Below are 22,500 nucleotides of genomic sequence, written 5' to 3' on the forward strand. Positions count from 1 at the left end.
CTTCGTATATCGTTTAATTTCTTGACTGTATAAACAATATCTAAATGGGTGTTTTGTAAAACAGTCGTTGTAAACTTTTATACTAGATTTGGCCCATTCATGGAACTGTTCTGGTGTTCGACTAGCATTGGTCCGATCTGCGTTGAATAAGTAGTCGGAATAAAGCCTGAATGATATGAATAATAAGAAAATAAATCATGAAACATCTTACAGTACTCGAGAATTGTATACATGCTAGGGTGTTTTTTTTTTTTCAAATCGTACATAAAGATACAAGGTAAGAAATTCCAAGAGAGAAAAAGCATAACATTTCATATCAGATAACTTACAAAGTTGGACAAACCACGGTCATTACTTTTATGAATGGCTATATTTTAATTTAGTCAGATGTGTTTGTCAATTCTAACACACGATAGCTTGAGCCATTTACCTGCTTTGTTGTTTTTTACGATGATGATGATGATGATGATGATGATGATGATGATGATGATGATGATGATGATGATGATCCTGATGATGATGATGATGATGATGATGATGATAATGATGATGATGATGATGATGATGATGGCAGTAATAATAATAATAATAATAATAATAATAATAATAATAATAATAATAATAATAATAATAATAATAAACATAATAATAATAATAATAATAATAATAATAATAACAATAATAATAATAATAATAATAATAATAATAATAATAATAATAATAATAATAATAATAATAATGAATTGAATGATGATGATAATGATGATGATGATGATGATGATGATGATGATGATGATGATGATGATTATGATGATGATGATGATGATGATGATGATGATGATGATGATGATGATGATGATGATGATGATAACAATAATATACGATTTCTATATAGCGCCTTACCCCGTATAGCCTATCTCAATTTATCAAATTAATATATAAAGTGTTGCTATTTGTTGATGCATTTTCAAATTTCTTTTCGGGAAAAATATCGAAAATTCGGAACAATTTGGACCTCTTGCAAAATGAAGATATAAATTTCCACCTTTTTTCGGGTTCACAGGGACTCTCTTGTTTTAAAGAAACAACGGAAGAAGAGATTTCTAAAATAATTTGTTCATCTCCCTCGAAGTCATGTGATTTAGATCCTTTACCAAGTAATATTTTGAAATTATGTCTTCCTGAGTTGTTACCTTGTATAACTCAGTCACTTATCTCAGGACAAGTCCCAGATATCTATAAACATGCAATTGTAAAGCCTCTCATAAAAAAGCAAAATCTCGATGTAAATGACCTTAGTAACTACCGTCCCGTCTCAAATCTGCCATTTCTTTCTAAAATCCTTGAAAAAGTTGTACTCAGACGCCTTTGACAACATCTCCAAGAAAACAATCTATGTGAAAAATTTCAGTCAGCTTATCGTTCTTACCACAGCACAGAAACTGCTCTGTGCTGTGTTGCGAGTGATTTGCTTGATGTTTTAGATAAAGGTTCTGTTTCTCTTCTGACATTGTTAGACCTTTCGGCGGCTTTGATACTATTGATCACGGCATTCTCATTAAGCGACTTAACATAACTTTTGGCTTGTCTGGGACTGTCTTGCAGTGGTTTGAATATTATTTAGATGAGAGAAAGCAACAGGTTATGATATTAGATAAACTTTCTCGTCAACATACATTGTATTTTGGTGTTCCCCAAGGCTCTGTTTTGGGTCCGATTCTTTTTGTTTTGTATATTTCTCCATTATCTAATGTCATCACTGGTCATGGGCTACGCTATCATCTCTATGCAGATGATACGCAACTTTATGCTACTGATAAAAAATCTCGAAAATATTGTGAAACGTGTGGAAGAATGTGTGACGGATGTAAAAGAGTGGATGAATGCAAACAAATTGAAAATGAATGAGTCAAAAACAGAAGTGATTATTGTGGGAAATAGAGGGCAGTTGAAGGTGAATGATGGTCTTGAGGTGTTGATTGGGGGTGAAAAGATCAAAGTTTCAAAGACTGTGAAAAATTTGGGTGTCTATTTTGATTCAGAAATGAGAATGTCAGCTCACATTTCTGCTCTCTGTAAATCTTTATACTTTCAATTGAAGAAAATCAGTTCGATCTGTCAGTATATTACAATTGGAACATGTAAAATATTAGTTGTCTCCCTCATTTTATTGAAACTAGATTATTGTAACTCCCTGCTTGTCAGCTAGCCTCAGGCTTCTATAAAACAATTACAACTACTGCAAAACAGTGCAGCTAGATTAGTTTTTGGCAAACGAAAATTTGATCATGCAACCCCCTTGTTGGCCTCTCTCCATTGGTTGCCCATTGAAAAGCGCACATATTACAAAGCAGCGTGTCTTGTTTATAAGTGTTTGACTGGTATAGCACCGGCATATCTCACAGATCACGTGGTCATGTGTAAATTTGAAAATTACACTTTAAGATCATGTAATGACCAAACGAAAATTTTTGAAAAAAGATAAAAGAACAAAATTTGGTGATAGATCTTTTGCTTGTTTCGGCCCCAAGATTTGGAATGAACTACCACGTGGTCTGAGGGAGTGTAAGTATTTACCTGCCTTTAAAAAGAATCTCAAGACACATCTTTACTGTATTTGCTTTTATTGACACTATGAATCCTTGATTTGGCTATGAATTCTTTTTATTTTTTTTTCTAATAATTTATATTGTAAAGTGCCCAGAGCTTGTGTTTTACACGAGAATAAGCGCTATATAAATGTGTCTTATTATAAAATGTGTATTATTATTTGTTCTTGGTTGTATAATTTTACAAATTTGTGCATTTGCATATAAATATGTATACATAGGTTGTCAACTTTGTGTTTATACATTTATATGCATGCCACGCCTGTAAATGAATTTCCATTTTTTTTGGATGAATAAAGTATATATTATTAGTATTATATCAACAAGCTCAAAGCGCTTAACAGTAACGTTGCAACTTTCAAATATACAACCACTCAAACATGCAACATGAAACAAAGCAGTATAATTATACAGTGTTACATATTAAAAAGAAACGTTTTGAGATTTTTAAAAAGAATTTTGCATCATTACTATCTCTGATACATCTTGGAAGGGAGTTCCAGATAAGGGGTGCCGAATATTCAAACGCATGCTCGCCGATTTTGCGAGTCATTTCTGGCTTCACAAGTATGTGATTATCAGACTTTGATCTCAGTTTTCTGGATTTGACGTAGAATTGAAGCATGTCATTAATGTATCCAGGACAATCAGAGTGCAGTGATTTAAAAATGATAGTACAGATCTTTTATTCTGTACGTTTCTCAACGGGAAGCCGTTGATGAGGAGAAGGAGGAGAACGATGATGATATGATGATAAAGATGATGACGATGATGATGATGATGATGATGACGATGACGACGACCCCCGTCACTACGGAAGAACCCCCTCATATGCGTTTAGGTAAGATTCTCACAACATTCGCCATCTGGATCTAACGTAACAACACATAAGATTATATGTAACCTTGAGGGTTTCTATAGTCCGTTCCAAGTAAGTCCCGTGTGCACGGAATATTGCAAATTCCTCCAAAGTTACGAAATGTGGTGCCGTGATTTTTTGCATCGGGTCTTATCTTTTAAGTGACATTACGAGTTTTGAATACCTATAATGATTTACCAAACGTTTTTTTCACAATGACGAATTCCTTTGATCTTTTCGTCATTTGCAATAAAATATGACTCAAACTATAAAATGTTTATAGTAATGGTATGTTGATTCTCTTTTCTGTGGGGAAATAATCATAACAAAGTTGCATTCAGTGGCGTATCTGAGCAAATAATTTTGGTTTGTTAGAAATAATTTAATTATAGATAGCATTTACTTCACAGCATTGAAAACAGGCTGCGATTATACGATATCTATTCCCTAGTGGACAGCCCGTTAGGTGCTTATACATTTTTCGGACAGTGACATAAATTAAATGTTAAAAAACGGGGGGGGGGGGGGGGGGAGTCTTCGAATGTTTTCGTCCGTCTCCGATAGGAAGAGGAGAAATGCCTTTCACAAAGACATAACACCCGACCAACTGTTGAGCAAGACATCTCATAAAAGTCGGACAAAACATGTCACGAAATCCCACTGGTCACCCATCGATTACGCTACGTGGTCGCCATTCTTGAATTGTGTTCGCTGGAAAAAAAAAGGGGGGGGGGGCGCTTTGAATGTATTAATGTGAAATATCACAGGATGTAAATTTCTTTAACACCAGATTCCATGTAAGTTTTGTTAAGTATAACCTTTCAAAGGAACCGCAGTTTTCAAATACAAGGATGCATAATTAGGCTGACATAAACATTTATTAATTTGACCTATCCCCTCTGAGTTCCTGGTTGTAAGCCATTCTGCTATTTGCCGCATGCCATGAACTCCGCGCTTCGGCTCTCTGAGAAATACTTCTAAATTTTGCTCTGTGACAAATATGAATGTTTAATTCATATTTGTTTATCTGATTATGAGTGTAGAATTCACAATTGGAAGCTACGCCTCTGGCTTTTAAATATTAAATTGTAACAATTGTTTATATCAAGTGTGAAAAAGTGTACATTTTGCTGTGTCATTTTGAAGTCAAGATGTTAATAATAGTGAGTAGTGCACATGAATCTAGTGAAATGGAAACTCCTGGTCAAGCCTGTGGGCGAGTTTAGCGATCGTTATCACAACAGAATTTACTATGTATAATACCGTATTGTAAAACATCAAAATGTTCACCGTAAACAAGAAGAATTCTAAAATATAGTACTGTAACTGATGAAAAAAACAGGCTTAATGTCACTAACAATTTGAGTGTTCGAGCCAATTATCATTAAAATTCATCAGAAGGTTGTAAAGATATCCACGTCAACCCGTGCACACGGGTTGTGGAACGGACTATAAGTCATTAAAATAGCTCTCTAAAAACAATTACAATGGCCTGAGTGCGTGGCCTTCGTAAAGTTATGGCCTGATACTGTCCAAAAAATGACGTCAAAATGCCAGTCTTTTGCTACAAAAGAAAACAAATCGTGAGTTGAATTCAATAGTTCAACCAATGAAATGACTTGTTTCTAGGAGCTCTACTAACGACAACTCACTAATGACGTCAAACTGCCAGTCCTTTTGGATTTCAGTATCAGGCTATAACATAACGATGGCTACGCTGAGTGACCTTAACTTCGTTCCATCTACAGAAAGAACGAAGTTGACGTCACTCGGATCATTGGTATTGTTTTTATTCAGCATGATGGGTGATTAGTTATCATTAGATAATTTTGTGTGTTGGTACATTTTATGTGGCTGGGGGGGGGGGGGGGGTCTTGACCTCCCATAGCGGGCAGGGAGGTACATACTGCTGTGTCTTCTTTCTCCTTATATCTGTTTTCCAACATGCTTTCTGTCTTTGTCTTGGGATGAGATTACTTGGTTTTTTTTCCTGGCCCTGGTCGGAGTCCTGGCTGGGAGGGAAACAGTCACATGCATAGTTATTATTTTGGGAGATTATATTTTTTTTCCTTGTAAATCATCTCTCCGTTATGTATTATTATATTTGTTATTTTTAATGTATTATGTAAGCATTTGAGTGTATTCCTCTTTGTTAGATTTTGTGCATGTGTCTGGATGAGAGTTATAGGTGATCTCAAACTAAGTACATTGGTGGTATGCTCTTGGATTCTACATCTGATCCCTATTTGTTCCCATTTCCCATTTCTTTGTCTTACTTGCTCTTGGCTGCTTTAATTGTAATTCTAGAACTTTTTACTATCCCATTTTCTTCCTTTTTACTGGCGCTGATATGACCTTAATGTGTTGCAAGCGCCGTAAAACCCTTAAAAACAAAAACAAACATATTTTATGTGGCTGGTGGATGCTGTGAGTATTTTACCAATACGCTTAGCATCAATAGACGAATGCGTGTTTGTTTTGTTTGTGTTTGTGTGTGTATACTTGTACAGAGTGGTTGGAGTTAACGTCAGTCGGCTTATTGTCATTGTTTTTAGACTAAAATCGCCAAAATTTATGTCAATGCACAACATCTTCCCGTCAGATGAAACGGACCAACACATGAAACTGTGTCTAACCTGAACTAAACATCGTCTGTTTTATAACATTTAGAGAGAACTAATCACCAAATTGGCGGTCCAAAAAACAATAGAAAAGAAGTGAATGACGTCAACGCCATTCCATCTATAATCGAAAAGGTTGAAGAACAAGTGTGCATTTTACTTAAACGCATCGCATCACTGTGATCAACTATCATCAGTGATAACAGCAATTAGTTTTAATGGGCTGGTCGCGCCAAAGTAAACAGACCAAACGAAATCTTGCTATTTATCGATAAAAACAAGTTACGATTCTCTCAAACCAAGTTCTTAATTCTTTTTTAAAGGAGGTCCGATAGTTCTTAATTGGCTGTTAATACAAACATGACACTGGCTGAATTTACTGTTGAAAAAATCAAATTAAGGAGCAGGCACCTGTGTAAGATAAAGATCGAAACAAGTGTGTATGAAAGGCGTCAGGGAAAGCAATGGTTAATCAGAAGGTTTGAGGTTCGATCCCCAGTGGAGGTAGACTGATATTTTGGGATGATTTTTTTGTTGTTGTTTCTACCGGTGGGATTCGTTATTTTAAATTTTCACATACAAAAAATGTTTACTTTCGACGATCTGTACATTTTAAACAGTTTTTAAAAGCATTTCATAAAATAGGGAATTTTATATCTATGTCATTCTTTTTCGTTGCATTTTTCTATCGAAGCGAATGAGCTAATCTCCAAACACCTCCTCTCTCTCTCTCTCTCTCTCTCTCTCTCTCCACACACACACACACACATTCTCTCTCTCTCTCTCTCACACACACACACATTCTCTCTCTCTCACACTCACACACACACATTCTCTCTCTCTCACACACACACACACATTCTCTCTCTCACACACACACACATTCTCTCTCTCTCTCTCTCTCTCTCTCTCTCTCTCTCTCTCTCTGCCAAATTATTGACGGTGGAAGTGTCCTATGCAATGCCAAAAGAGTTAGTTAAACCATGTTTGGGTAGACGAAGATTTAACGGAAAAGGTCTGGGACTAAAAGTTTACATAAGAACGGAATTCCGTAGTAATTACTAAGCCCTAAATAAGGGTTTTGTTAGTCGACACATAAGAATGGACCAAGCAATCCCTTGACGCAACAATGGGTAAAACGTGGAGGGAGGGTGAAGGAGCGGGGCTTTTTTCGACGTGTGCTGTCGATCAAAAGGATTTACAGCATGGAAGGGTAGGCGCCCAGTTTTTTTATCCATTTGCTACAACAGCCAAAAGTAAAACTATTTAAAGACAAAAAATCTATCATTTGTCTGGGTCGAAATGTAATTTCCTATGCATGTCAAGATTTAGGCTATTTTTTGTCAACTAATTAAAGGAAATGAAACAATCATAGTTATAACATTCAAACGATTGTTCACCAATTTTGCCGGACGTATCTTACTTGACTGACTGTCTCAATCGTGTGTTGTGTGGCTGTGAACCGGATGAGAAAAAAATAAATCTAGACTACGGTCAAAATGATAAGAGATGTGACATTATACTTGTTAGCTCATTTATAAATTGTATTATGTCCTTGTAATAAAATGATGCATAATATTTGCGCAAGTCTCATATTTCAGTCTATAAACTCAATTTTACGATCCATACCGTACCGACATCATATCGTTTTAAAGCTATGGGTCACATATTTATAAAGAACGGTCCCATAGAACATAAAACCATTGTCAAGAGTTACCTATCACTGTGCCTTAATCCGACATGAATAGTTTTTGTTGGATTTCTTGACAAGGCAACGTTAGACAAGTTTCTTGAGCCTAGCCGAGATCAAAAAGGCTTGTAAGCTCTCGAGGTACAACTCTCACAGTAATCTAAATGGCTAGCACCTCTTCTCTCTCTCTCTCTCTCTATCTATCTCTCTCTCTCTCTCTCTCTCTCCTTCTCCCTCTCTTTCTCTCTCTCTCTTACACACACAAATACACACTTACACTCACACTATCAATCTATATCTATCTATCTATCTATCTATCTATCTATCTATCTATCTATCTATCTATCTATCTATCTATCTATCTATATCTATCTCTCTATCTATCTCTCTTTCTATCTTCTCTTTTGGGGTTTTACCTTAGACTTCAGATCCTGTAGGTCGATGGGTCAAATCCTTTTGTGGACGGCGCAAATATTAGTCCTTAGAAATGACTCATAGCTCACATTTTCCCACCATACTCAGGTGTATAATGAGTACCTGACCAGTAACAACCTTAATTTTGTAGAAAAGAAATTATACTGGAGCCTTACAGGTTGCATGCTCTGTCCTTCGTGTTAAACGTTGCTGTTGACTTGGGACCCTTTATAATGCGTTTTGAGCAAATTTAGGTCGATATTGGGAGACTAAATGGAAATTTATATTTGAATTTTCTTCCTATCATTTGCTCCGCTTATTCATTTTTGTCATCAATTCATCCATCCGACCCAATACAAAACAAAAATACAAAAATATAAACAATGTAGCTAAATCTATCCGCAATGGAACTAAATCCATGGGCAATGGAACTAAATCCATGCGCGATGTAAGTTCCTCAAAGTGACTTCTTTGTGCAATTAAAAAGCGGTGGAAACCTTTTTTATAAATCTCTGTTTTCGATAAAGTTAAAAACTGAGTTTTATATGGATATGAGTTAAGGACTTATCTAATTGTTATAATTCACCTTAGGTGGTTAATGACGGTTTTTAAGAGTAAATAATTATAGAAATTATAATCACTGTTGCTTAAAAACATTTCATACCCTACCCACAATTTTGTGATGATACCCTGTGTCTCTTGTCGCTGCTTGTATCTCCCTGGCGGCTCTGTCAAATTTGTGGATATAGTACTTGAGACTTGAACGTTCTGGAAATAACACAGTAGATTCTGTATAATTACAATGTCACGGATTGTAACGACTAGGTTTCTTGGGGAAATGATAAACCACTGTGAAATCAACAGCGTATAATTGGTCGGTTTCAAGGAAAGATCCCGGATTGTAAAGAGTTTATAAAGTTTCTTGGACGCGGGATTTTTTTATTTTTTGTATTATAAATATTATTATACTATATGACTCAACGTGTCAAGCTGATTTTATTATGTCGGAATAAAATATATGAAGAATATTGAGTTTAAAGCCAATGTGATCAAAACCAGGAAATCATATTTTGTTTTTGTTTTTATAATCAGGAATATAACAGATACTGTTTTCAAATAAGGCATTTGTTTTAACCCGGGTTTTATAAAAGTAGTCCTTGAGAGCTATAAGGCTCGTGGAGCCGGAATTATACCGGTTTCTGTAGCGTGAATCGGACAATAACAATTGCTTGCTACCCTTTGGATAGGACGCTAGTCTAAGGTAAAATGCATTCCGCCAGATCTAAAAGAGCCATGTACACAACTACTACTATGTGAACACCGGGATAGATCTCGGTTCATTAATTAATTAATCTTTAAATTCATTTACGGACAGCGTGGCTCAGCAGTATGGTCTTTGCTTCGTACCTGGAAGGTACCGGGTTCGATCACCCGCTGTGTGGCCTTGAGCAAGTCACTTCGCCCTTGATCATTTGCTGCGCTGCACTGCGGCTGACACCTGGGCTATTCCAGTCTTCCCTTAGAATAGACCCTAGATAAAAATGTCCCCTATGGGATGTATAGTGGGAATTTTATTTATTTATTTTATTTCTATTTTATTAAACAAAGGTAAACCCGACATGATACCGCCTTGAGATGTTTGGGTTTTTGTACATATATAAGAACTATTTCGTGTTTTCATGTTTTTAGAAAGATTTTAAGGTTTAGCGTGAACCACTGGCATCGTGTGGTGAGCGAAACTTGGCATGGGCTTTTTAAGAGTGACGACAAGTGAACAAAGCATAAGTTTTGTAGCATACATGTCCCTACTCCCGTGATTCCAATTATAAATGATATAATGATGGCCTGCGTGATCTCGTGGCTTAAAAACTTTGTTTTGGTAAGTTGAGTGAGATAATGAAAATGATCATATGACTAGTAGTAGTAGTAGTAGTAGTAGTAGTAGTAGTAGTAGTAGTAGTAGTAGTAGTAGTACTAGTAGTAGTAGTAGTAGTAGTAGTAGTAGTAGTAGTAGTAGTTGCAGTAGGAGTGGTAGTAGTAGTAGTAGTAGTAGTAGTAGTAGTAGTAGTAGTAGTAGTAGTAGTAGTAGTAGTAGTAGTAGTAGGAGTGGTAGTAGTAGTAATAGTGGTAGTAGTAGTAGTAGTAGTAGTAGTAGTAGTAGTAGTAGTAGTAGTAGGAGTGTTAGTAGTAGTAGTAGTAGTAGTAGTAGTAGTAGTAGTAGTAGTAGTAGTAGTAGTAGGAGTGGTAGTAGTAGTAATAGTGGTAGTAGTAGTAGTAGTAGTAGTAGTAGTAGTAGTAGTAGTAGTAGTAGTAGTAGTAGTAGTAGTAGTAGTAATAGTAGTAGCAGTAGTAGTAGTAATAGTAGGTAGTACTAGTGGCGGTGGTGGTGGTGGTTGTGGCAGTTGTAGTCGTAGTAATGGTAGTTGTAGTTGTAAGAACAGTAAGAATAGTAGTAGTAGTAGTAGTAATAGTAGTAGTAGTAGTAGTAGTAGTAGTAGTAGTAGTAGTAGTAGTAGTAGAAGAAGATGATGATGATGATGATGATGATGATGATGATGATGATGATGATGATGATGATGATGATGATGATGATGATATTGATGATGATGATGATTATGTTGATGGTGATGAAGGCAAAATAGAATAAGGAGAAAACAAAAACAACGAAATAACATTCCCAATTACTTTAGAATAAAGATTAGCACAACAGATACAACAACACTAACAATAACAACAACGCAAAGGAAGCAAGACACAATAACAACAACAATAGAGACGACAGTGGCCTATCTTTAACAACAGTAACAACTCACTTCCATCTAAGAACCGAAATTTATCGAACCAACGTTGCTCTTTAATGTTAACAGATGCTACATGTGGATGCTTCTCGATTCGCCAAAAAAGATCTGTGGTTCCTGCATTTGGCGTTCCGATGAAGTAGAAGAAGGGGATACAGACAATTTGTTGACTCGAGCCGTTCTCATACCAACATGGATTCTTGTAATTTTTGAAGTACTTGAAAGGGCCCTATTTATTTTACAGAAAGAAAAAACAACAACATGTGATGTAGTTTGAATTGTTTGTTATTTTCAATTTTCAACATGTTTTACTTGATAGTTCGCCCATTACTAACCAGCAACAAATCAGAATATTTCCTGCCATTTACCCCGTTTCGTCCCCTTGATTCTTTTTTTCCTGTATGAAAAGGCCCGAGATACCTTTGGTAAATGTCAAAACACAAATAGGTCAGGCCCGGTTAGAGAGTATTATTCACAATATTTTGACACACTGATAAAGGAATTGCATCCCAAAATCTGACGACACGATGCATCTTTTTTCAATCATCTGTGTTAAAATTGCGAGTGATGTTCAGGATCTTTGGGTTGTTTACTCCCGGTGATAGGCAAGCACCTCTGGATCTTCGGTTCACGGTCAGCGGTTGGTTACTGGGCCAAAATATACGTTATTTTATATTTTAGAGTCAAAATATAACAACTTAAATGTTTATTCGACTGGTTATAATAAAATATTATACGATAACTGAAATAATTTTTAAAAGTGTATGCACTGCATATTGATTGAAGAATTGAAGGTTCATGCTATAAGATGATAGTTTTAAAAAATCCATGTCTATAGCTTGACAGGCATAGTAACAAGAGGTGACAGAGGAACCATCGATTGGCAATTCAATAATTTAAATACGAAACAACTTCATTGGGCTCACTATCTTAATTCTGCCGAGTCCAAGAAAATAACAATTTTTATTATTTTAGCCAGAAAAATTGTCCTTCAAATAGTAATCGAATAAATGTCCCTTATCTTGTCAAAACTTTAAACACCGGGGACTTCAATGGTCATTCCAATCCATGGGTATTTGATGGACGAGTTTTCTGGCCATTTAATTTTTTTTTCAGTGTACGTCAATATTGTATAGGCTTCATTAAGTTTGTAACACTCATCTCTACACCGAGATACACAATAGAGCTATGCCAGAAATGCATAATGATGATAATATCACGAGAACTGGCTCTTTTTGAGGGGGAAAGGGGAGGGGGGTTGTATTACGAGTTTCGAACCTCTCAGTTTGGTTTGTTGCCACGACACAAGCAACAAGACCGAGCTGTCTGGTTTTGTGAGAGCATTCAAGCAAATACAATTACACCAGCATTTCATTGTCCCCTTTGGAAACGAATGTGTAGAATATTCCAGTTGTTTCTCATTTGCGACGAGAACTTTGAACAACTGGAATATCTAAAAATTCTGGTTCAGTCGTCGAATGATTTATAAAAGTGCCGCCTTCTATAGAGTTGCTTCAGTAAAGGTTACGTGGTTCTGATCACTCACAGTATGAATCAACAATGAGCGTTGTTAATGATCGGGTGATTGGCGATGGTCACAATCTGGCATCGTCGTTTGTGTCTCTTTGATTACTTATTTATCTCGTTATTTATGTATTTATTTATTTATTTAATATGATATTTATAAACGTATTTATTTACCAACTTACCTATCTAATTATGCATTTATTTATTTACTTATTATTGTTACATAACTGTCCTTTTCTTTTTACACATTTTATTTAATATTCCTAGTACTTACCGCCATCTTAAATACTTCCTTAATGAACGCTGGGTCGTTCCCGTGGGGTTCCTTACATTTGGGCATCACAGTGTCTGAATGATGCCCTTCAAGACTCACATTGTGGAACTCCGGTCTCTTGTATCTGGCTGTCATAAATACGAGAAAAAATTATTAAAAATAAACTGTTAAATTCAGACGTCTTCTAGGCCTGTCAGCTGCACAGAAATCAGACAAGTTTATACAGTCCAAACCGGCTTCTGTCCCCATACTAGTGTGGCCCAATGGCTCAGTGGTACGGTGTCTCGTCTTGTCACAAGACTCAAGCAATGTTAAGCGTGATTACTGGCTGGACGGGTGACTGATTAAGGAAAAATCTGCTCCCGATGTTCTATCCTTGGGTAAGGTACTTTTCTTACATTGCACAACTGGACTCAGGTGTGAATGATTACCTGGTTACAAGCAGTGACGGATTTTGTAAAAGTGTTAGTTTAAATAAAATGACGCCTAACAGGTACTGTATGTAATGAAAAATGTTTTCAAAATGGCCCCCTGCGGGGAATAAACGATTCATTGTAAAGCGCATTGAGCATTGGTTATCCATCGAAATGTTCTTTATAAATGATATCATTTATTTCATATTAATCGAGTTTACAGTTATACAACAGTGGTCTCATAAACCATAATCTATGCAAATCGAAACATCAAGAAGAACTTATACCATACTGCCACTAAATTTACTCTCTGAAAAAAGTTACTTGAAAAACTGAATTGGAGCTTTTTTTCTATGTTGTCTCTAAGAGCCACAAAAACCCATGGAGCCAGAGTTTGTCACATTTTATGCAGAATAAAACAAAAAATATCAATTGTTTGCTTTAATTTAGATGGGAGACCAGTCAATTGCAAATCGCTTTCAACTAGATTCAACAAAACAAGCTACTTAATCACAGTTAGATCCTGGTGGACAGGAGTGGGGTAGGGGCGGTGGCGGGGTGAGAAAAATAAGATTTTGACCTCATTCAGGGTCGATACCGTTCTCTTCGAGTGAGAAGCAAGTGGTCTACCAAATGTGCTATAGAGAACTCCGCATTTTCTCAGGATTTGTACAAAACCAACGTGTTGATATCGGCTGATCACTCGATAAAAGGCGAGTGATTAACTGAATAAAAAAATATTATAAATTATTATTCATGCAACATGTATTTGTAAACTTTCCGGAAACATTTGCTGCTGACACCGCATGGTGAAGATCTTGAATAATATAGGAAAAGCACAGTCCACTGATTTTGAGTTACACCTCAGTATATTCAGACCCATTTATTTACAAAGCAGTGTTTGGATTACTAGGTAAACTTCCGGTTGGAAGCACCTGCAAATGGAGCGTTCTATCATAAACCAGCACTGCATTCAAGATGTAGTCACTATCTCAGGACGCATTCGTAGGTTATGATCAATTATTGTCTCATAACTATTCTGTCGTTCCCTGAAATAACAAGAATTAAAACGTTTAGCCACAAAACTCGTCCTTTAAATATCGATCGATTAGCGTGACCCTCATATCGGCAAAAACTCTCAAACCTTGGGGTCTCGAAAGTCCCATGTTTGAGGGTTTTGCCAAGTTGAGTCCCCAATCTCACTTTGCCACACTGAACTGCGGCTGACACCTGAATTATTCCAGTCTTCACCTGGAATATAAACCTAAAGGCAGCAACCACACACTACTATGTTATGACGATCGACCCAAGATGTAAATTCCGTACCGCACCCGTGCACCGTCTCAAACCCGCCCGGACGCATCGTCACAACGCACCGTTCAGTCAGATGTTCTGCGGTTTCGGGTTCGTTATCACAACAGGTACATGTTGGACATGTGTCAAGTCCCCACTGATGTAGTGAGCGTGCTGTTAAGCAGGTTCTCGGCCGAAGTGGTGGAAAAGCCTGGCAACTTCTCGAGCTTTTTTCGAGAGTTTCGAGCAGTCGATGTCCCCGCCGCTTCGAGTGATTGAATTCGTCCAAATCGACTTCCATCTCGTATATGCAGCTCTGTCCGAAGTCAGGAAAGCTATGTAAAAGATTTGCAGGGACTTATTTCGGCTCAAAACCGGGGCACCGTCCATTATGCGCTTGAGAGGGGTATACCTATTCCCTCTCTCTTTGATCTTATTAAGCCAGATGTTTGTAGTCGTCTCCCTCCGGACATCAGGGGTGGATTGCTGCCATTATTGGGCCCCATTCTCTATGCGTTGTTGCCAGCGTTCCCGACACTATGTGTATGAACTTGCTAGGTTTCATATCTACCTTCTCAACATTCTTGGTTTTACCTCACACTGGAACGCAATACTCCGCGGCGGACTTCATCAGGAGAGCTTGACTAGCACCCCAAGTTGATACCGCCCGCTTCCACAGAAGACCGTTGCGTTTCTCTATCTTCCGGGCAAATCCTTCAAGATGCACCCGATAGGTTAGGCTTCAACGTGCTCTGTAAGGGCAATGACCTGCTCCGTGGTTCAACTCCCTTCCCTGAAACCTGCCTGTTCGGGTGACAGGGCAGCGTCTAGGACCGGCCCCCATCGATTCGATAGAACAAACTCCAAAACTTTGTACAAGCAGCTCAGAAGTGATAAGGGTCTGTAACTGATGTCAGCCTCCATGGCTTCAGGATTGCAACTATCTTAGCTGCTTCCACACATGTGGAAGTTTTCCTTTTGCAAGGACGTCAGACATTGCCTCTGCCAACCAGACCCGTGCCCTGGGGCCCAATGCGTCACCATATCGGGATATATGCCATCCATCCTTGCTGGCAAATTTCCCATTGGAGATGATTAAAAGGAAGTTTGTTTTATTTTCATTTATCTTTAGGTGATTCTTGTTGTAGTAGACGTGTGTTTGATAAGGTGACTTAATTTATCCTACAATAATTGTTAATAAATGTATCTCCATAGTTTTGATCAAATTGACCACAATAATCTTTTGAAGTTAAGACATGTAAAGATTTACCCACGGAGACAAATAGAATATTTCTCATCTTATAACTCATTCTTCAACAATTATTCGGCAAACATTTTTTTATTGGGAGGGCAGTTAATACAGTTTGAAATTTATAATCAAAGACTCCAAAATTATAAATCATTAAAAACGCAATCGACATGAGCATCCATAAGTTTAAATATGAATTTGATGAATATGTCTTTAATTGACACATTTTTGATTGTTTATGATGTAAATGAAGACCATAGTTAAGATCATATCTTGGAATTTTTGACCTGAACCTTTTTTTTTTTTTTGCTCACGTGGTATTGAAAAGCCTTTGACTACAGGTCTGATAACCTAAACTGTTATCAGCTCATTCTTTTAATGGAAATACTTTCATACAAACGCAACATATTGTCCATTACAACAATGTTAAATCAAGCCAATAATTGCGTTCGGTTACCAGATCTGCAAATAAGTTCACGTCGTCTTTGACCTAAGCAACTATGCTATTTATATGTTTAGTTATGATCGATTAAAAAAAGGACTTACGTAAAAACTGGAAGTATCCTTGGGGATAAATATACCCACGATGGTCTCGAACATATGTTGAAGTCTGGATAAAATATGGCTCGATCTTTCCTGTCCAATCCAGATGTAATGTCGGAACATATATTATGCACATCACAATTAAGACCACAAACATAATAAATAGAAATATTACTTGGACGCGACTCATATTTTTCTGAAGAAGAATAGAAATGGGTAATAATAAACAAAATAGATTTTTTTAAATCCAGTAAACAGTTTTTTCTGTCATTATTGAAAGAGTGTTTTTTTTTTTTAAAGAAGTTAGTAAATAAGGGTCGGGGGAAGTGGCCAAACGGTTAAGGCACTGTGATCGAGAAGGTCCCTGGTTTGAGCCCCGCTTCAGACACTTTCGTTTTTTTTGTTGTTGTTTTTTTTTTTTTTTTTTTTTTGGCGAGATTATCAATTCCCAATTTGTTCACTTTGGACAACATGAGTGATTCTTGTTGGAATAGGAGAATTTGTTTGATGGAATATCTATATTCCTTCATGGAATGCCTGGACGAGGAATCAAATGTGCCGTGCGGAAGGAGTGATTCTGTGCTTGTTTAAAGCACTCAAGTAAAAAAGAAAAATTAAAAAAATATATATATCTATATATATATATATATATATATATATATATATATATATATATATATATCCCATGATCCCAGTATCAATTATTCTATTCTAACGCTGTATTACACTCTTATCTTGTTGAATTAAAAAACAAAAACAAAAACAAACACATTATTTAGATTCTACTGTCTAAACTCTTTTTTAATTTCGAATAATCATCTTTTTAAGAGAAAAGCAACAGCAAACAGTAGATGACACGCTAAAACATATATTTAATGTTAACATTTACCAGCATATTAATGTTACACACACACAAACACACGGAGGAATAGCACGAGTAATCATTCAGTGCTCGTTGGACACCCTTTTGTTGTTAGAAAGTCGACTAAGAATGATTGTTGACGTTGTGTGGAGCAGGATCGTACTGCGGGTCAAACTTAATGCCACCAGGGCACTAGCCCGGCAAGTTAGTTGAAAAAATAAGCGCGTAATAGCCCAATGCTTAGTTAACCAGTTAACTGTCGTGCTCTGGAAAGACGGGTATTTTAAAATTTGGCCAGAAAATTAGTACTTCAAATAACGATCGATTTAAATGACCCTCATCTTGACAAAAACTCTCAAAATGGGACTTCGAGAAGTATTCCTTAGTGACAGTTTTGAAATTTTTGCTAAGATGAGAGTATTTTAGTTCGATCGATATTTGAAGGACGAGTTTTCTGCCTAATTTTTAAATACGTGTCTTTCCAGAGTACGGCAGTTAACTGGTTAAAGGATTATGGAAGGATTGGCGTGTCCAGTGTTGCCAGGTTGGCGGGGATAAAATGGCCTGGCGGATGGAGGATTTTTGATGATTTGTATACCCTTTTAAAAAGTAAAAGAGTAGCAATTAAGAATAATTATTTCTTCCCCCCCCCCCCCTAAAACCTGAGTGTACTGTTGGCCTAGATCTTTATTACACAACCTAACTCAGGTTTACCGAGGCTGAAAACAATATCCGACAGTTTAACTCTCGTTCAAACAAAATCGAAACTTCGAATCTTGCAAGGAAACATTTGTAAATAGGTGAGTAGCGTTTAAGAACATAATTTTTATTATGAGACAATACACTATTGTTGATTATAAGTGTTTTAAATCAAATGGCGTATTTTGTGGCGGATTTTGGGCAAATGTTGCAGATGAAGTAGGATAAAGTTGGCGGATTTCTGGCATAAAGTTGGTGGGATTTCTGCAAAGGCACTTGGCAACACTGGACTTGTCTCCCTTCCCTTCTTTCCCGATGATCTCTAACATTACGAGAGTTGGACTAAACAAAAATGATGATTCACGATTTCGTGATTTCAAGGACTATGTCCATAACCACCTTCATGACCAACTGGACTGAGTGGACCGATCTATCCGGTTTGTGAGCATCAATCACACTGTGTTGAAACAGAAATGCGGGGAATTAATCAGTAGATTTTGGACCTATTGAAACATGGGATTCGTGACATACCTTCACACCAGATATGACACATATATCTGGTTGTAGAATGAATCGAGTTGTTACACCGCTCTTTGTTATAGATAGAACAAAATTGACGTCACTCCGCTATATGTTATTGTTTTGTTTTATTTAGCCAGACATTTTATAAGTAGTTGTGTCAATCAGACTATAAACGTTTAAGGTTACAAACAGTTTTGCGTGTTTGTACTTTATATCCGGCTGATGGATGTTATGAGCTTTTTTTTTTTTTTTTAACTAAACGCAAAGTATCAGTTGTTTTTAGAACACCACGACTTGGGTGATTAGGGAAAGCCGAGGTCTATCCCTCGAAGTGGCCCCAAAAATTAGAAGCTGACAGTACCAGTGTAGATCCCTTGAATCGCCTCAGGTACCAGCAGGCCGGAGAGCATTGAGTGAATGAATGAAGAGGCCGAGTGGTTAAGGCATTTTATTTTGATTCGGAAGGCCCCGGGTTTGAGCTCCGCTTCAGGCACTTTCGTTTTCTTTCCCTGGGGCAAGATTATTAACCCTTTTCTCAGTTTGGACAACATGAGTGATTCTTGTTGACGTCAGACTGTTGCTTGATGGATTATCTATATTCCTTCATGGAATGTCTAGCTTACGATGCCGCGCGGAAGGGTATAATTTTTAATTGTTTTCTTTGTGTGTGTGTGTGTGTGTGTGTGTGTGTGTGTGTGTGTCGGTTAATATAATGGATCCCACAAAACGACATGGAACCTTTAGCTACCGTTGTTGTTGATGGTCTGTGGGAGAGACTTCAGTGAGAACTTACCACCAAACTGGCTGTCAAAAAACAATAACAAATAGCCAAATGACGTCGACTTCATAAATTTTATTCCAGATCTGGAGAATTAGAATGCAAAGCAAGAGCTGGTTTCTCGGGCCATTGGAGGAGGTCGTCATTTGTATAGCTTCCTTCCCCTGGTGATAAAGTTGGATTGGAGCGAAGACAAAGTGTTAGTTTAATATGCTTATTATGTTTGTTCAAAACAAACAAGTACCGAAGTCCACAGTCACAATGATAACATAATGTAGTACGTTGAACGGGAGTTAATATGCCGAGTTCGCATATCATTTACCAACTTAATGTCCGACAAGAATTCCTCAGCTTAAGATCCGTGTTTGTCGGTTTAACCTTCTCCATACCAGCCGGGACAATACTGTTCCCATCCGAAGCCTTTTCAGTTTCACCCTTTCGTTAGTATCGGTATTTTAAAACATTTGGTGGAAACATAAAATGTACAGAAAAGAGAAGGAGTGGTAAATGAAACCAACACAACATGAACGTTATTATAAATTACATACGAAATACATCATGGCAGTAGTTGTAGAAGTTGTAGTAGTAGTAGTAGTAGTAGTAGTAGTAGTAGTAGTAGTAGTAGTAGTAGTAGTAGTAGTAGTAGTAGTAGTAGTAGTAGTAGTAGTAGTAGTAGTAGTAGTAGTAGTAGTAGTAAGTAGTAGTAGTAGTAGTAGTAGTAGTAGTAGTAGTAGTAGTAGTAGTAGTAGTAGTAGTTGTAGTAGTAGTAGTAGTAGTAGTAGTAGTAGTAGTAGTAGTAGTAGTAGTAGTAGTAGTAGTAGTAGAAGCAGCAGCAGCAATATTTTTTAAGACAAAGGAAAAGAAAGAAAAAAAGTGTGCCAGTGTGACTGTTCTCAATTTTTTATTATTATTATGATGAGTTTTTTACAAATACCACCTAATTTCATGATTTCCTATATAAATAGATTTATGAATGTTTTGTTTCTGCGGCCAGTTAATTGCTCATCAAGCCTTTCTTGAGAAATATTGTGCAGCAACCCCTAAGGGCTTCTAGTAGCTTCTAGACTCAGAATCTGCTATAATATTATAGGCGCTTCCCTCCATGTCTCGTTATGTGTTTCGATCGCGATCGCCTTATTAAATTGTATATACAGATAGTGGAAATCTCCATTCCGATCGGGTTGTGAAAAGAATAGGCTCAATAACTTAGCCCAGGAACACTCAGCTTTTGTGGTCTGCTACGTGATATAACATTTGGCCATCACCCGGTTAGTCGCAGATTTGTATCCCGTTGTAGGCGGTGCAAAGTTGAATCCTGGGACCAAAAATCTCTTATCTGACATTAATATAGTTTTTATCAGCGACTTACAAGCTGTTGTTTTGTTTGTATTGTTGTTGCCTTGTGAACTTTTCTAAAGCGATTTGAAAACATTACTTGATACTGCCCGCTGTAAGTGCTCAAGGGTTTTCTTCTTTTCCATTTTTTTAAACAGACTATTGAGTGAAGGCATTTGCTGCTAATTCAGTCCCTTGATATGTGGCAAAATTATAATTTCATGTACAAAAACACACTGCAATGTCATCTAAGTATGCACATCAATTGATGTGATGTGTGATTTTCGTCCACACGACGTAAAGACCATCAAGCTTTTCTTGAGAAATATGGTTTACTTCTAAAGGCCCATTCAGACGTAGCCCTACAGAGTTTTCGTACACGGTCAGACGGATTATGGTGGTGGTGGTGGTTGTGTGTGTGTGTGTGTGTGTGTGCGTGTGTGTGTGTGTGTGTGCGTGTGTGTCCCAGATACGACGCGGAGCAATAGCCTTTAACAGTCATGACGTCACTTCCCTCGTGCTGACGCATAGTAACTTAGCAACTGGCTCTAAACTATCGGAACAATGGCGGACTCCCTTATGAAATATTTCTCCGACGAGCATAAAAGCGCATCCAGAGGAAAAAAAAAAAACCCATTATAAATCTGATCTGACTTTTACACATTCTGATCACAAGACATATGAAAAGTTCTAGTAACCATGAAGAATAAAACGTACCGATTTTCTTTGTTTAGAACCACGATGGCCGCCGTTGCTAGGCGACGTGACATCAGACTATTGAATCCAATTAACTCTTCGTCTAAACGAAACTTCTCTGGACGACCTATGTCGATCCACGGTGACCCACATCCACCTCGTCTCATCTACGTTCGTCGGAGTGTACGTCTAAATGGGCCATAAGTTGTCCCAGAACAATGGTCACTATGTTGGATACAACCGAGAGACAAATCCATTCTAAATATGCTAAAAATCCTAAAAATGCGTTGTTGAGATTTATTCGTTGTTATTTATCTGTTCTCCTTATAATTACTAGAGGACCTAAGTACAAACCATAGATATACACCTTGTACTACGTACAGATGTATATCTATGGTACAAACGGAGGAAGTTGAGGAATTATTGTTAGTGGTGTCCTTTAACCAATCAGTGTGCGATCCTGCAAGACTTGAGCTGCTACGTACTTTGGTGCCAAAGGAAATCTATGATTTACCAACAGCCTTGCTGAATGCATAGACTTTTATACGTGTAATTGTATAAGGCTGAATGTTGTAAAATTGTGTGACCCCTTTCTTTAAAAAAAAAAAATACATTCGATTTGATGTGTGTCTTGGTGTGATGGTGAGCATGCATACGTTGGAAACGATTTGCATCTAGATTTGAATGTCTCAATGAATAACATTATCACATAATGTATTTTTTGACTGTATCAATCGTCTGTTAGCCACGATTTAATTTTATGAATTCGCTGCTCAATTATTTATTATTTATTTATTTATTTATCTATTTATTTTATCACTCAGTGATTGTTTTTCTACGGGTGTTTTTGTAGATCAGTGTGTGTGTGTATGTGTGTGTGTGTTTGTGCGTGTGTGTGTGTTTGGGGGGGGGGGTGGTTGGTGGTGTATGTGTGTATGTTAATGGGCGTGATTGTGTATGTGTGTTTGTATGAGTCATTATAATCTCGATTGTCTTGAGCTTGGCACACATATCGATAGTATGCGCTTGGATAAGACATTCACAACATTGCCATCCGGAAGCATAGCGGACCAAAACACAAAACACTGTGTAACCATGCATTTTTATAGTCTGGTTGAGACAGTTAAGTGAGAATTACTCATAAACGTGTATGGCAAAAAAACAATAACATTGATCCGAGTGACGTTAGCTTCATTCTATGTATAGAAATATATTGTATTACTATTAATGAAATGTGTCGTACTTTCTATTCTTATTTATTCGCTACCCCCAATAATGTATGAGTATAAAGCGACGATATATATATATATGATTGATG

At 37.1% G+C, this 22,500-nt stretch overlaps 1 protein-coding gene across 2 annotated transcripts in view; it reads right to left on the reverse strand.

Moving 5' to 3' along the window:
- LOC144972103 (carbohydrate sulfotransferase 15-like) overlaps positions 1 to 17,298 on the reverse strand; it is a 21,858-nt gene extending 4,560 nt beyond the window's left edge. Inside the window, exons 1-6 of one of the 2 annotated variants that reach the window (XR_013645269.1) lie at positions 17,180 to 17,298; positions 16,294 to 16,486; positions 12,793 to 12,920; positions 11,007 to 11,220; positions 8,863 to 8,961; positions 1 to 166 (exon numbers count right to left, since the gene is read on the reverse strand). Coding sequence is in view for 1 of the 2 variants with exons in the window: in XM_078913192.1 (XP_078769318.1) it covers positions 1 to 137; positions 8,863 to 8,961; positions 11,007 to 11,220; positions 12,793 to 12,920; positions 16,294 to 16,486; positions 17,180 to 17,185 (777 nt within the window). In the remaining variant the exon portion in view is untranslated. The remainder of the gene's footprint in view (positions 167 to 8,862; positions 8,962 to 11,006; positions 11,221 to 12,792; positions 12,921 to 16,293; positions 16,487 to 17,179) is intronic. The other variant, XM_078913192.1, reaches the window with a different exon arrangement.
- Between the last annotated feature and the right edge of the window lie 5,202 nt (positions 17,299 to 22,500).

This window comes from Berghia stephanieae, chromosome 4 (genome assembly GCF_034508935.2).
Source record: "Berghia stephanieae isolate SIO BIC M18660-M18661 chromosome 4, UCSD_Bste_1.3, whole genome shotgun sequence".
NCBI lineage: Eukaryota > Metazoa > Mollusca > Gastropoda > Nudibranchia > Aeolidiidae > Berghia > Berghia stephanieae.